General features: G+C 32.3%; 1 protein-coding gene across 5 annotated transcripts in view; it reads left to right on the top strand.

Annotated features, from left to right (window-relative positions):
* Positions 1-17027, top strand: part of KIAA2026 (KIAA2026 ortholog) — a 104951-nt gene that overhangs the window by 55615 nt on the left and 32309 nt on the right. For all 5 annotated transcript variants that reach the window (XM_043486478.1, XM_043486477.1, XM_043486476.1 and 2 more), the window contains one exon: positions 9399-9478. In XM_043486478.1, coding sequence (XP_043342413.1) covers positions 9399-9478 — 80 coding nt within the window. The remainder of the gene's footprint in view (positions 1-9398; positions 9479-17027) is intronic.

The raw sequence follows: 17027 nt of genomic DNA, 5'->3' as shown, positions 1-17027 counted from the left end.
GTAGTTCTTTCAATTAGGCATCATGGAAGGCTCTGATTGATGAAATGAAATATATTTTGAGTGTGTGTGTGTGTGTTTGAATGTCAAGTTTTATATTAGTCCCCATAGTTAAAACCCAGAGCAGAAGAGGTTTTACATACTAGCAACAACAAAATACCGATGTAATACATTTGAATTTAATTCTCAGTTGAAAATCTTTGAACATTCTCTGGACCGATCACTTCTCCGTAAGTGATCCTTGCCATTCTTTTTAAGAAGTGTTTTTTCCCCAGCTTAAGGGCAGTTCCATGCAATGGACAAAGCACTGATATCAGGAGATATCATTCCTAGAACTAAAGTTCATAGCAACTAGCTTCTTAAACCAAGGCAAGATAGATTATCTTTCTGGGTCCTAGTTTTTTCCCACATGAAAAGTTCTCTTAGTATATATTTTCATATCCAGGAAAAAATGTTATCTATAAGGAAAAAAATTACATCAACTTAATAACTTACGAAGCTTATTTGTTTTAAGGATTTGTAAGTTTGTCTTACATCAAATTTTAAGTACTCACTGTATTTGTCACAAGCCTTTTTGAACTTTAACAAGAAAATCTTAGGAATAAAGTTTTCAGTGAGTGATTGTGCTGCGTTTTAAATTACTCAGGTGCTTTTGCTTTTCCTATTGTTTGCCATTTAATCAATATCTGTCTCGATTACCAATAGAATAGATGAGATAAAAGCTTTATTTTATTAACCCTAAGAAAATGTTGCCGGATTGGGAAAAGCTTGAATGTTTTACTGAAACGAGTTGTGGTTTATCATCATTTGTGGGTTTCAGTTTTTTACTCCTTCCCTCACTAACAGAGATAATTAAGATTTGACAATAACTTAATGAGTTGGCAAGTGAGGGAAGTGAATTTTGTTTAGTTGATATAGTTGCTGTTATACCTTAGTTGTTTAAATCATTAAATACAATTAAATATTTTAAAATGTGTATGTAATATATAATTGATAAAGAAATAGTATAAAATTTACTATCAAGAACAGGCTTAATTTGTTGAACTAAAAATTGCAGAGTGATCCACAATGATCTATATGATAAAAAGGTACCGTTTTTTTAAGGTAACTCTCAGCAATAAATCCATTAAATTTTACAAGCAATCCATTAGGCTATATAAATTTATTTTGACTGATTTGCCAAATTCTCTTTGAAATGTTAGCCTCTAAAATAGTAAGTAATATTTTTAAATTTAAAAACTTTTTTCAGTTCTAAAGTATGTAGTATTGTTTTATTAATACCAATTGTCACCTAAAACCTTTTACGTGTTCATTTATGACCTACTTACTATTCATGTGTTCAAATGTAGTTATGACTTATGATGGTTTATAGAATAGATATTGATGTAGCTCCTATACAGACTATCAATCGCAGAAGAAAAATATTAGGTCCTGAGGATTGAATTAAAAGGAGTTTGTAATGTAAACACACAAAGTGTTGCTACATTTTTTAAATGAAAGTTCGGAGTGTGTGTAGGTCAGATATAAAATTTGTGGGAGTTGCATGTCCAGTTCTAGACAAGTATATGAAAAAAACTCAAAAGCAAATTCAGTGAGTACTTTTGCATGCTCTCAGAGCCTGTTGTTGGGAAGAAAAGGCTTTGAGCATGAAGTAGAAGAAAATAATGCACTTGCCTATACACTTTCTCTTGTTTTCTTCAGAGCAAATTTTAGAAAGTCAGTTTTCAATGACAGAAATACTAGGATCTGGCTAATACAGTTTTCCTCTCCCTTATTAATTTAATACTGAGTAAGCATAGACCAATTATTTTTCTTCATTGGACACTAAACTTCTTACTGTCATAACAGTATTACGTAAAATGATACAACAACAAAATATTTGTTTTACATCATTCTGTATACTTGTCTTCCTGAGACTTTGCCCTGAGCTTTTTTGTATTAGATATGTGACATCAGGGCCTTTTATAATTGGTTTTGGGCATATCCTAATCCAGTGTTTTCTTTCTTACTCTTTTTAAAAGTGAGCCTCATGGTCATAGGTTTGGGAACTCTTCCTCTTATAGATTCACATTTTGCATTAATACAGGTCCACAATGCAGGTTACAAAACTTTGTACTGATATTTCAGAAATTTTCAGATTTTAGAAGGGTATACTAATGCATGTAATGTTTATTCAATAACATCCCCAGTGGACCTTAGGGCAACCTCTGTAATCAAATGTATAATTTCTACAGGAAAATGTATGGCTAGTCTAAATGAGATGAAGACTATAAAGAACCTCATAACACTTTATCATGTTTTGATATAATATAAACTGTTTTTAAAATTTTAGTTTTCAGAAACTTGGACTTCAGAAATACACATATATGATTCTAAGCTGGTGTATTAAGGACTCCAGAAAATCTTGAAGAAAACTGTTTAATTTTGTTTAACCTAGTATTTTTCAAGTTTACTTGAATATAGAACTTTTTTTTCATGTAATAGTATTCTGTAGAACAGCAGTTCCCAAGCTTTTTTGGCACCAGGGAAGACACTTTTTCCATGGTTGGGGGTGGGAGTAGCTGGGGAGGGTGATGGTTCACATGGTAAGGAAGGGTGGGGAGTGGCGGATGAAGCTTTTCTCACTTGCCACTCGCTGTACAGCCCAGTTCCTACCAAGCCAAGAACCAGTACCAGTCCCTGCACCAGTTCCAACCTGAAGCCCAGGGGTTGGGGACCCTTGCTGTAGAATATGCTTTGGGATAAGCTGTGTCATCCATGGCTGATTTATGAACCTCTACTTAGGGTGGACTAAATGTGGTTGGTCTGGATTTATGTAGTCAACCTGGTCCATTTTCTGTTGATTACACATGCCTAAAATTTTGGTGGAATCTTCAGTTCAGTAAAACCTTCTTATTGTAATGGCAGATGATTTTTAGTAGAAGGCACAAAGACAAATTGGGTGAAAATGATTTGCCAATTTTAGTGCACTGAGGCAGTTTTGTGACCTGTAAACATTTTAGTCTATTTTCAGAATTAGACTTTTCTTTCTGCTTTTTTAAAATATAATTTTGTTTTTAATTTGTGTATGTATGGCTGTTCTGGGTCTTTATTGTTGTGCAGGCTTCTCCCTAGTTGCAGCAAGCAGGGGCTGCTCTCTAGTGGCAGTGCACCGACTTCTCATTGCACTGGCTTCTCTAGTTACAGAGCACAGGTTCTAGGGCACATGGACTCAGTAGTTGTGGTGCACGGGCTTAGTTGCTCCGCAGCATGTGGCATCTTCCCAGATCAGGGATTGAACCTGTGTCTCCTCCACTGGCAGGTGGATTGTTTACCACTGAGCCATCAGGGGAGCCCTCCTTCTGCTTTGTAAATTTTGAATTTATTTTCAATTATTTAAACCTGTTCCTTATTCTTAGAAACATTATAGAAATAAAAACATTGTCATTTTTCCCAGTTGTGCATACTTACAGCACCAGATACTTCTCATTCATAATACTTATTTATAAAATTTATTCTTAATAGTTGCATTTATTTCTAGGTTATTTTGATGCTTGTCTCCCCTCATTTCTATAACATCCTTGAGAGTAGAAGGATTATTTTTGGTTTTGCTCCCTAATACTTAGCACAGTAACTGACACATTGTGTAGGAATCTATTGAATGAATCAATGAACACACATGATATGATTCTCCAAGATATATTAATAACTAAGATTTACTGTTTAACATGTATTTTCATATTCTTTCAAAACACTTTTATTTTTGAATAGGATTATACTACACATACCATTTTGCTGTCTGCTTTTTTCGCCACATGACAGTTTACCATGAACATCTTGTGCAATAAATAGATCTCTGTACCATCATTTTAAATGAGTGCCTAGGATTCTGTTACGTGTATTGTGTAGTTCATTTAACTAGCCTCCTTAATGGACATTTTGGTTGTTTTCAGTAACATAATATTGTAGATTGTATAGAGCAAATAGAGTTGACTGAAATGAGTTATAAATTTTAAAATGAGAGGATTTTTTATAAAACCTGAAAAACTAAACAGAAATGATTCACAATACACTGACTGTTATGAAAAAGCTTGTGGTATTTTTAAGTCATTTATTTCAACCAGTTTGGCTTGGAAGGTTTTTCCCTACTTACGTGGTCATTATTTTCAACCAGATCATTTTGTGTAGTTCATCTAAACCAATTAAAATAAACAGGGTAAGTGTTGTTATTTTCTTATAGGTGAAGAAATTAAGATTCAAAATTAGTAAATAACCTCATTTAATAATTGTTAAGTATATGGTAAAGACCATACAATCAAAGGTCAGAGAGGATAGATCAATGTGTTCTATAGTATGATTTTATAGAGGATGAAGGACTTTGAAGAATAAGGGGGATTGGGTAGATGAAAAGTAGTTAATAAGTGAGCAAAACCTGGAGTATAAATAAGCAAAGTGTCACTGAGAAAAAGTAGAGTAATTAGAGAAAAACTTAAGGAAAAAGTTGACGGTTTAGAAGGTGTTTGAATGATGGAAAATATGCCATTGGGGGTGATGTCTTTCTGGGTTTGTGGTGCTGTTTTAGATAATTGAATCAGGAATACAGTCTGGGAAATGAGGTTGAAATAAAATAAATCAAATGTGCAAAAAGTAATGAGCTGCTTTTAGGGAATGATTGAGAAAGTAATGTAATCTACAATATTTGATTATATTGTATAATCAAATAAGCCCAGGCCCGTATTTTTGAAACATCTGTATAATTCTGTGCTAATATTACTATAGATATGTGTCTTTATGGAGAAAATTCTTAGAGAACCAACTCAAGATAATAAGATACAGGAGTGAAAGAATTGATTATATTCCATGGCCTTTTATTTTAATGCCTTCTACTTCCCCCACCCCCAAAAAGCCCGTACTCTTATAACGCTTACTGTGTACCAGGCACTATTCTAGGCCTTTTAAGTCTCGTCTAAGTCTTAGAATAAATAAATAAAAGTAAAATGCCAACTTAAAAAAATAATATATTAGCCAAGATACGGACATTTAGTAAGTAAAAATCATATTTAGGCTTCCTGTGACTTTATAGTCTAACAGGCACTTGCCAGAATTGCTGATAATACAAATGCCATTGGGTTTCTATTTTTAACAGTGATCAGTGTCTTAGTATAGTAATCAATGTCTTAGTATTCATTCACATCAGGATCCCTAAAATAAAAGTACTGAGACAGAAGTATATGTGTTGAATAGTTTTTAAATATGAGAATGCTGAATCTAGGAGCATTGAAGTGGAAATCTGAGTAGTTCAAGGAGCCAAGGAGTGAATAACAGGCAGCGATACCAGGTGAAGGTAAAAATGAAGAATAAGAGACTGAGGAAAGAGTTGGATTGGGAATGATAGTCACCTTAATTTTTCTGATGAAGTGTATCTCCTTATTCTCGACAACTACAATTCTATGACTATGTTATAGTATAAATCTATATTTTTAATTCTGTCTTTCCCTGCTAAGTTAGGCTTCCTTCTAGAGCTGATCTAAGCATAATTTTTAAAATCTTCATTAGGTTGTGCTTATATCATTATTTAGGAGGCCATATTTAGGTTTCCTTTTCCATTTTGAGGTGCATGTTAATACTTTTTGCCATGTCTATGTTTTAGGCTCAGGAATTGTGTTGAAATTTTTTATATGTTTTAAATTGATTTCTGACAGTTATATTTTATGAGACCAGGTGACTTAGGGCAGTGGGTGTATAAAACTCTGGTATGATCAAGTTTGCCCTCTATTTAGCTTGTTGTTTTTTAGTCATTTCCAGCTCTGTGACACTATGGACTGTGTAGCCTGCAAGGCTTCTCTGTCCATTGGTTTCCCAGGTAAGAATACTGGAGTGGGTTGCCCTGGAGCAAAAACAGATTACCAAATAAAGGCTATGTGGTTTTATAGTATTCCATTCTCCATTTTAAAAGCAATAGTTAATGAACAGTAGCAGTTAGTTTTTATTGATGAATACAGGAAACTTTGTATTCATATTGTTCCATTGAGGACAAAGATGTTAAGTAATAGTGAATATGCAAATCTTATAACCCTAATTAAAGGAATGTTCTGAAACCAGTCAAATACAAATTACATCCCTGCAGAAAGTCTGAAGAAATGCAGTATTATACCATAAAAAGAACACAGCTTTGAAGTGAGACATATGTAGTACATATAGGTGCTTCAGTGCATATTAGTTATAAGTTCTCTGTTAATTGATTTATCTGCTTATAGCCTGTTTATTTCTCTGTGAAAAATGAACTAATACTTATCTTGCTGTAGTTTCACAAAAATTAATGGAATAGCAAATGCATGATACCTTGCATGGTGCCTGGCACATGGTAGGAATCAATAGGTAACTATGATTTTTAAGAGGTTAGAATTATATAATGGAAAGAGCATGAACTTTGGAGTTAAGAGTCCCTGGCTGTGGGGATTACTTATTATAGTGTAACACTTAAGTAAGTTAAGTAACGTTTTGATCTTCATTTATCCCACTTTAAAATTGAGGTTTGCTTACCTTGGAAGGTTGTTTTCAGAACTAACTGAGATAATTTATTTATCACCTTACTAAGTGTCTGACACATAGTAAGTGCTCAATAAATGTTAGTTTCGTTACTACCATTCCTAGGTCATGTTGTGAAACTCTTTGTTAAATTGTGTAAATTATTTAAATTCTTTGTCAGTGTTTTCCTCATTATAAAGTGGACTCAGAATTGTAAACAGTTACCTGCCTCCCTTTTCCTACCCCCAGCCTGAATGTTTCTGATGAAGAGTAGGATTCTTATATTTAAGGATCTTAACTTGTATACAAAATGAATAATGGGATTTTTGTTATCAGTAATTCCTAATCTAGTAAGGAAGAGAAACATGTAAACAGATAATTGTAACACTGTATAGTAGGTGTTACATTAATTGATATATGTACAAAGTTGAGTGGTAACATAGAGAACATCAGAGCAAGAAGAATTAAAATGAAGGAGTAAGTTAATAAAATAAATTGAAGAAGTTTAAAAAATAATTAACATTTTGTTTAAACTCTTATCACAATGTGTCTAAGGCAGATGAAAGCCACTAACATGTGTTGATAATTTACCCTCTGCCTAATAGTAGTCTAAACTCTTAGCATGCTTTAACTTGTATAATACTCACAAAGTTGGTGATATTATTATCCCTGTTTTAGTGAAGCTGCACAAGGAAATAAAATAATTTGCTCAAGGTCTTGCAGCTTGTAAGTGGTTAGAGCTGAAATTCCAATCCAGGTAGTTTAGTTCCAAAACTCAATTCTTAAAACTACTACCCAATACTACTTCCAGTTTCTTAATAACATTTAAGTTATCTAAATGACATGATGAAAAGAGGTACCCAGTAACCACCTCAGCTGCTTAATTTATTCAAATAGAGTGGTTGTTAGAGTTAATTGAGAATTTATTACCTACGTTTAGTGTCTCTGTGGCAACAATATCAAATTGATTGGAAATATCAAAAATGTCCTCTTGTGCTTACAAATAAGTAAATACAAAATCAAATTATTTTTAAAAAACTAGTTAGAGGAGTTCTGAGGGGTGGGGAATAGGAATGAGGAAGAATTTCATTTTCTTCAAACTGTCTTAAGTCAGCAAGCAATTAAATCTTTTCCTATAAACTTTCAATAATAGTAAAGGTAGCGTGTCTCAGAGGAGAGACATTTTGGTGTTCAGATTCATCAGTCCACTTGAGAGTTACCTATTGCCCCCAGTTTAGAAATCAGTTATTAGCTGTTTATTTATATAGTATGATAGTGCTCAGTCATGTCCAGCTCTTTGTGGTCCCCATGGACTGTAGCCTGCCAGGCTCCTCTGTCTATGGGATTTTCAAGGCAAGAAGACTGGAGTGGGTAACCACTTCCTACTCCAGGGGATCTTCCAGACCCAGGGATTGAACCCACGTCCCTTGCATCTCCTGCATTGGCAGGTGGATTCTTTAGCAGTAGCACCACCTAGGAATCACTTCTTGGATATTGCTGAAGCAGCCCACCCACTTACCTATTTTTGTCTAAATTTAGTTCTAATATTTGTACTGTGTGAGCACATAAGCAAATAAGAGTAATGAGAAAAGAAAATATATGTTAGGTTCTTAAATTTAATTAAAGGCAAAAGTCAGTAGCAGGTAACACTAAAACCCTTGTGAATCTCAGCAGTTGAAAATTTGCAGTAGTTCAAGTGTGGTATACTTGGATTCTATTGAGTCAAAGTTAGAAATGATTCAAATTACAGTTCTGTGATCTGATTTAAAAAATACAAAAGAAAATACAGTTATATTGTAAACTAGAATGTGCTTATGACTTGAATAAAATGCTGCAATCAAATTGTTTTCATGCAAAATCATCATATCTATTAAGAAAATATTTAGAAAAGAATGATAGGGATTATGTAGTATAGCAATTTTCTCTTTTGAAAAAATAGTAGTTTTTAAACTGATTTTAGCATACAAATGATTGTGAGCTAAAATTAACTTTAATTTTTTATCCCCTTACATTGTAAACTTTTGGAGGGCAAGGTTTCCATTTTATAATTCTTTGTTGTCCCCATAAATTGTACTGTATCTCGTGTTTGTTAAATAAATAATTTATTAATTGATTTTCCAATTATAAATGGGGGAAAAACATTTATTTTAATATGTTCCTTACTAAAATAAGATAGAGGCTGTATGTATGCATGTATTTCTTTAGTCTGGTTAAATAGATATTGTAGATTATATATACTTTATGCTATAAACTGAAATTCTTTAAGACTATGGATTTATTTTTCCCTGTGGTTTCTGATTGCACAAATGATGAGGTGCACTTTAAAGGGAAATGTTTACCTTGTTTTAAAACTGGTTATTGAATACTGCGAAGAGCAGCCCATTAGGTGAGTGCAGAGCTAAAGAGATAGAAGGAAAATCTTGTTTCCTAAGCTACTGAGAGGATTTTCACGTTAGGTTGAATAAAGACCATAGTCTTCAGAGTATAGTTCTGTGCAAGTTCCTGACTACAGAAGTCGTTAAAGGTAAGGTTTTTTCCCCCTTATGTAACCTCATTTTAAGTTGTGAGTTATATTTTAACTAAGCAGTAGTAATATGACTTTTTATTTTCCAAACCTTATTGTAATAAATTCTGGTACCGTGCAACACATTAGAGATTATATAATAGTTTGGCTTTTATATAAAGAAAACACCATTTGTTAATATGTCTGTTATGGGTAGTTATAGTTTGATGTTTGCTTTTGCTGGGGCTTGTTTTGATTCATCATTTTTATTTGACTCACTAGAAGCCATCTGTTAGTTATAATTTAACTTTCAAGGTTCTATGTAATTTGCTTTTTGTTAATGAAATGCTATAAACAGCATTATGAAGCTTTTCTCTTTTAATCTTGAAAGGAAAAAAATCCATATCTAAAAAAGCAATCACAAAGAAGAGGAAAACTGTCACAAAGTCACCTACTGTACCAGAATTTCAGGTAAATGTTTCAATTTTGTCTCAAAGTTTTTTAGTTTAATTTTTTGTATTGGTATTTACATTGTTCCTCAAGAGACTGGCCAAGTTCTGCCGTAAGACACGATACTTCAATGAAATATTTCCTACTATGGCTTCTTCCCTGCAAGTGCAGACATAGCCATGATTTAATCTGCTAGTATTTCAGAAATTTTTACCTCTCTTTTTGTCTCTTGATATTAAAAAAATCTGTGTTTTTTTTATGCTATGCTATCTTATGGAAGGGGTTTAAGAGAAATATGTTAAACTGTTAACTACAGTATAGCATGTAGTGTATGTGTGTATATATATACACACATATATATACACACACATATATATAAATGTGTGAATGAAAGTCTTCCAAGAACAAACTCTAGTTTGTACATGCTAATATTGCCTAGGTAATCTATTTTAATTTCTTTGGGCACTGTAGAAATGATAGATTTATTAACTTAAAAAACAGGTTTTTTTCCTTAACAGTTATATATGACCTTCAGAGAGAATATTAACTGAATGGTTTTTAAACATTTCTGCAAAAAGAAAAAAGTACTTTTATGTTCTGCTGGGTGATTATGTGAAGAGTTTTCTGTTTGAAGCTGATACTGGAATAAGCAGAGAAGTTTACCTTAATTAAATAATACTTTTATTTTCTACTTTATATAAAAGATGAGTTTTCTACAACAAATGACTCTCTAAAAATTTTCTTGTAGTAGTGTGTCCTATCTATTTCTGGTTTAGGTTATAAAACTAACAGTTCCAAAAAATATAAGTGATGTTAAAATGAATTTCTGTGAGTATAACAAAGAAGAAAATAAAGGAGCAATAACTGAAAATATTGGTAATATGTAATATGAGTTTAGCAATTACATATATCCAAAAATGTAGACACATCCTTTTTTTTAAGTAAAATTTCTATTTTGGAAGTGTTTTTTTTTAATGGAAGTTACTAATTGGTCAAATTTAATACTTTTAAATGAACAATAAAGAAAATAGACACGTTTTTCTCTTAGTATTTTAGAATATTTTTAATGACATCCTTAGGATGAATAATTTCTACAGAATCCTTTTATATAAAGTAACCCTGGTTCCAGCATATTCAGTAAAAAGAAAAAAAAAGTATTTACTGTTTATTTAGAGACCTTTCTACCATTGCTTGTGTGCCTTATTTAATGCTACAATAGTATATCGTTATTCATTCTTCTGCTGATTTTGTGCTTCTCCCACTTATTTTTTTTTCCTTAATACCCCGAAGTATTCATCCTGGGAATATGAATCTCAAGACAAATCTGGTCCATTGTTGATATTTGCCTTCATGACTATATTAAATGAATGATTTTTATATGTAGTAACACTGCATAAAGTATTGTTTTTCTTTAATTGAAGGTGGTACTCATTAATGAGGCATGAAAATTAATTTAGGATATTACATGGCCAGCATTTCTTTTTTAAGGTAACACAGTTAAAATAGAAATTTTAAGAGTGTGTCAAATATAGTAAAGGTAATGTTATTTCATAAAACTTTGGTTTGCATTGTGTGTGTTTACTGACATCCAGTGTAAAATGTATTTTTGACCATGAGTTCTGGGCAAAAAAGTATGAAAAACATTGTCTTAAGTGATGCTTTTAGTTAGTTACTGACAATTTGCTTACCATTCAGAAACTGAAGGTCAAAAGTACATGTTTTGCTGAATTGAACTGTTTAAAATAAACAACGTCCTCTTCCTGGTTCTTAAGGTGTTCTGGAAAGAGGGCAGGGCTGTGTGTTGGCAGGGGGAGGGGCTAGGGATGGGGAATAGACTTATGAGAACAGGGGTTCTTATGCCTAATTTATAATTTAAATACCATGGTAGTATTGAGAAAGAAAATTGACAGCCGTCTCCCAAGATATAGGTCATTTGCTTCAAATAAGCAAAGAATAGGAGATAATATTAGTCACTAGTAAAGTTTTTTGTTACATGCAGAACTTACAGTTTTGCCTCTCAAAATAATTCTGTGATAGTTTCTTCAATTATTTGAAAGTCTCCCACATGTAAGAAGACTGGTTATTATAAAACAAAGAAGTGAATTTATTTCATTCTCAAAAAGCTTTAACAATATGACATCTAGCACTTCAGAAACATATCCAGGGATTAAATTGCATGAAGTTGTTTTGTTTTGTTTTGTTTTGTTTTGTTTTTTTTAAGGTTCTGGTGAATTGAAAAAGTAAACCCTGTCTTTGACTTCAAATACTTTTTAATTTGATAGTTGTTGATTTTTTTTTAGCTAGATGAAATGTGTAAGCCTGTTTGCTTCAGGAAGAATCCATGTTTATTCATATAAACAAGTGATACCTATACTTCAGGACAAGGCAATAATCATCCCACCCCTATTTAAAGTATACACTGTAAGCAGTCAAAGGCTTGTTGTATTTATATTTGTGTGTATATTATAATGAGACTGACCATATCTGTACCAGTTTTTCCTAGGAGTTATATCAGTGGTTCTCAAATGTTCAGTGGCATAAAAAGAAACTTATACTTTTATTAAAAATGAAAAATCCTGGGTTTCATCCTCTAATCGTCCATCCTTGATTCAGAGGGTCTAGATAAATATTACTAATCTGGGTAGTGCTTAAGCATGTGGATTCTGGAACCAGGCTACTTGGGTTAGAACGCCACCTTAGCATTAATTCTGTAACTTAACTGCTCAAAGCTTCGAATTTCTCATGTGTACAGTGGAGTAATAATAATAGTTCCCACCTCATAAGGTTGTTGTTAGGATTAAGTGATAGGACTTAATGTTTTATTATCTTATTTTTCAAACAAGCATGTCAGATGCTTCAGACAGTACTGTACTTATGAGTAGGAAAATTAATTATTGGTTTAAAGGCATCTATTACTGACCTTTACCACTTTCCCCAGCAACTTAAGATCTTGGAATAAGTCTCAGATTTGGTCAGATTTCATCATTAAGCCTGCAAGTATTTGAAAAGTGAAAAACCAATTAGTATTATTTGCATCATTATATTAGGGGGAAAAACCTGTGCTTAGCCCTTCTTACTATAGTGCTATCGAGAGTTATACATTTGGCATATAGGGGAAGTTGCCATGTTTTTGCTTAGCAATAGTTGCAAAAAGTCAGAAAATATTTTTAGTCTTCAGCATGTGGGTGATTTAAGCTTTTGTGTCAGATTTAACAATTTTACTGATTACTTTGTTAAATTCACTAGATTATTTTTTTGTTTTTCTGTATCAGTACAGAAAACTGTAGTTTTTTTAGTACAAGGAAGACTGTTAGATTGAAAAGTAAATATTGATTTTCTTAATAAAATTAGCTTTTACCAAGAATATTAATATGTTTAATATTTGAAAGAGAAGTCTAATATTATGTGAATTTTCTTTCTGTGCACAGTTATAACAGAGTCATAGAAAATATTCCTAAAATGTAGTTTGTCAAGTCTCAATGAGATACAGTTTTAAAATAATTTAAGAGCCTTAGTTACCATGACTCTGCTTTTTATTGGTAACGGAAATCTTCCATGTCATGTGTGCTTGCTCCTATCCATGTGTGTGATTTAGTCTAAAGGCTTCTTTGCAGAGGAAATCCAGAATCCAGGTGTTGACTAAGATTTATATAGAAGTATTGTTTTTTAGCATAAGCATAAACTCACTGATCCTTAACATACCTCTGAAAAAAACTCTGTTGCTCCATTTAACCAATGGAGAAACTAAGGGGTATGAGATAAAATACTATCCTCAATGTGACAATTTGGGATCAAAATTAAAATTAGAATTTTCTGCCTCACAGAGTTAAGGACCTTTTGATTATATTGTTATTTTGAATTGCTGCCTCTCATGATGAGCATTTTCAGCTTCAGCTTTTTGTTTCACTTTTAACATCATGTAATTTTACTTCCCCCTGAAATTTTTTTCCATTTTTATATATTGTGCCTTGAAAGAAACACCAGTTTTTACTCATATAGTGGTATAAAAATGTTTTGATTTATTAATCAGACTTGTCATGTTGCACATGATACCTTTATTTGCAGGTTTTGAAGTAGTCATTATTGCTGATATGATGATCATAAGAAGTGAGAAGGAATGTTCCTGTCCTAATAGTTTGAACAGATGTCAATATAATCTTAGTTTAAATATAATATAGATTTTGAATTTACACCATGCATTTATTGTTTTGCTTATAATTTTATAATAAATTATTGGAATGTTTTATTAGAATGGTAGTGAACATGATCCATTTTATTTGGACATATTCATTTTGACTTCTGCATTTCCCTTTGCTTTTTAATGTAATTTACCATATTTTACTTTTGTATGTTATCTTACTTATGTTCTTTTTGGAACAAATAAAGTAAATATCTCTCAAACCTATTAAATTTATACCCGAAGGACATAATATATAGCTTAAAATAGTGATTTACTTTGTAATTTTTCTGAGATGTGATTATGGAGTTCTTTTGATCTCCACAGGACCTCCCCTTCTCCACCATATACACTTATTTCTATAGACTACATACACACATTTTCTGCTTCTTGAGTTGGAGAGAGGGCCTTTTAATATTTACATTTAATAGATATAAAAGCTTAGATATAAATTAATTCCTAAAACTATAATGTGGTGCTCAGTCATTCAGTCCTGTCCGACTCTTTGCGACCCCATGGACTGTAGCCCACCAGGCTCCTCTGTCCATGGGATTTTACAGACAGTGCTGAAGTGGGTTGCCATTCTCTTCTCCAGGGGATCTTCCCCACCCAGGAATAGTACCTGCATCTCTTATGGCTCCTGCACTGGCAGGCGAATTCTTTACTACTTGCGCCACCTGTGACGCTCATAACTATAATACACGTTCAAATTATTGTTAGTTTTTTTTTTAATTTGTTTTATTTTGCTTAGAACCCTTAAAGAAAATGATGTAAGAGGAAGAGGAGTCCTAGGTTCCATGGTATCCCTCTATGAGTGTGTCATCTTTGGTCACTGCATCTCTGTTAAACTAGCTTGTGAATTGGAGGTACCCCTCTTTAGCCTTGGCCAAGGTTTGGACCATATTACTTTTTTTTTTCCTTTTGGTCCCTTTCAGCTCTAAGATTTATGATTTTGTGACTCTGTCACGAATTGCACCAAGCGAAAGATTAATTTGAGGGAGAGTTTAACAGCCTTGAAGAGGTTCTTCCTGGGAGATAAAACTCTTCTTGTTAACCTCTGCAATATGACTGAAAACCTCTTTGAGTGTTGGCAGTGTGTCCTGCTGCTGTGGAGCTTTCTTTCACCCTTGGAGGCACTTAGCCCTAGATTTTCTTTCCCCCAAATTTAAGGTAATGAGAAGGAGGTCTTAATAACGTGCTTTTGCTTTGTTCAAAAAAATTCATGTTCTCCTTGTTAAAGTGAACTTCTTTTATTGGATTGATTTTGTTTTTAAAAGCATCATTTGAAATTAAGTTGAATTTAAAGCCTGCACACACAAAAAAAAGCCACACACACATACACCTTACTTTGTAAAGAGAAGAGTGTATAAATGACAGAATTGACATAATTATTTTTCCCTTAAAATATAACCTCAAAATGATAATTATGACATAATTATTTTTCCCTCAAAATATAACCTCAAAATGATAAGTAACAAATTTAGAATAATGTTCCCATACAAGAATTTTCTAATACCTTGACTCTATATTTGGAGTATATATATTACATATTTATGTAGAGGGAGGTATATATTAGTACTTAAAGAGTATAAATTGTTAGGTAGGTATTAAGTCACTTTAAGATAAGTTCAAAGTAAATATTGCTAAAAATATTTTAACCCTCAATTCAATAAAATTTATGTTTGAATCATGGCATTTAAGGAACGTTTGTGTATTAACATTGAACATTGGTGCTTTTAATTCAGTATTCCATCCCCTATTTAAAGATAAATCTTCTAAAATTTTGTACTCGTTTAGCTCCATGCTACCAAATGTTTCTGTGACCATGCAGATTTGTAATTCATAATCATTTAGTACATAATTGCCCAAAAATGTGAGATTTGCAGCCCATACCTGGGAACTTGTTACAAATGTAGAATCCTAGGTCCCACCTCAGACCTACTAAATCAAAAACCTCATTTTAACAAGATTCCCAAGTGACTACTGCTCATTGACATTTGAGAAGCACTGATTTAATACAGCTTACTAACTAGGAAAGTATTTTTTAAATATATAGCTCTTAAGGTAGAGAAATCATTCCTAGTTTGACTTCAAAACTATGTTATCTATTTCCTTAAATGAAATATAAATATTTTCTGATCTCATGACTAATTGCTAGTTAAAAGATCTTAAATTTTTTAGGATGTGTTCAGGTATTGGGGTATATATTTTCATTGTTACTGTAAGTTTCTACAAAGTACAAACAAAATGTACCCTTACTCCATGTATAATGAGACAGCTAAGTGAAAATGCAAGTGAAAATTGCTCTGAGCTTTGCCATATGTACAAATGAGAAATCCATGCCATGTCATTAACTAGTACACCAAGTTCAGTGAAAGGGATGTAACCATTTGCAAGCTCCATGGCAAATTTGATATGGTAGTCATAATAGCAGATTATACAAGTTTAGTTCCCATTGAGTACTTACTAGAAACCTGGTGTATGGCCAACATGGTTCTGATAGAAGTTGAAGACATTATCTAGTTCTAAAGTCACTTACATAATTAGCCACTTCACTACTTAACCATCAGCATTTCTTCCATAATTCTAGATTTGGCAAATGGAAATGTGTATAATGTGTCAGCAGTAATATCCTACTATTTAGTTGTTATACTGATGTTTTCTACTCTGAAATTGTTAATTTGGGTTACTTAAATACACGTTTTCCTTGCTGTGTCAGTTCTGTGAGTTTGAAATTATGTAGATGTTTCTAATCATTGTTAATACTAAGTATAATTTATATTATCTGTGATAATTCTTTCTTAGTCTTTTAGGTTGAACCATATTGTCTTTTTTGTAGATCAAAGGCATATCAACATTTCATATGGTTCAATTTAAAGTGTGGAGGCTCCTAGTCTCCCCGTTTTGTCACATAGTAGTCACTAGGAATGATCTTGTTGTAATCCTCTTTTGCTTTGTTGTTTTTGTTCATTTTCTTTTAAAAGAAAATATGCCTTTTAGGAAAACAGTGCCCTTACCAGAAATTAATGAATTTAAAAAACATGAAACTAATAAAAAATTAATGAATTAATAGCTTTATAAGTATAGTATTTTTCATTTATACAGTATATACATTATAAGACTCTCATTAAATCTAAAACTTTTCCCCTGTGTGTGATTGCAGTTCTGTTTTAGAAATCTTCTATTTCTTTTTCACAACAGATTTTTAAAAATATAAGCTTAAATTATTTTAGGAAAAAAGTTGAATATTATCAAACTGATTGAAACATTCAGTATAATTTTACAAGAACTAAAATGTAGTTGCTAATATTTTTGTTATGTTGCTGATGCTTCACTGTTTAAATATTTAGCAGTTAAGCCAAACTTGTTTGATTATTAATTAATAATTAAAGA

Source organism: Cervus canadensis, chromosome 14 (genome assembly GCF_019320065.1).
Source record: "Cervus canadensis isolate Bull #8, Minnesota chromosome 14, ASM1932006v1, whole genome shotgun sequence".
NCBI classification, from domain to species: domain Eukaryota; kingdom Metazoa; phylum Chordata; class Mammalia; order Artiodactyla; family Cervidae; genus Cervus; species Cervus canadensis.
This window is presented reverse-complemented; position numbering and strand designations above follow the sequence as displayed.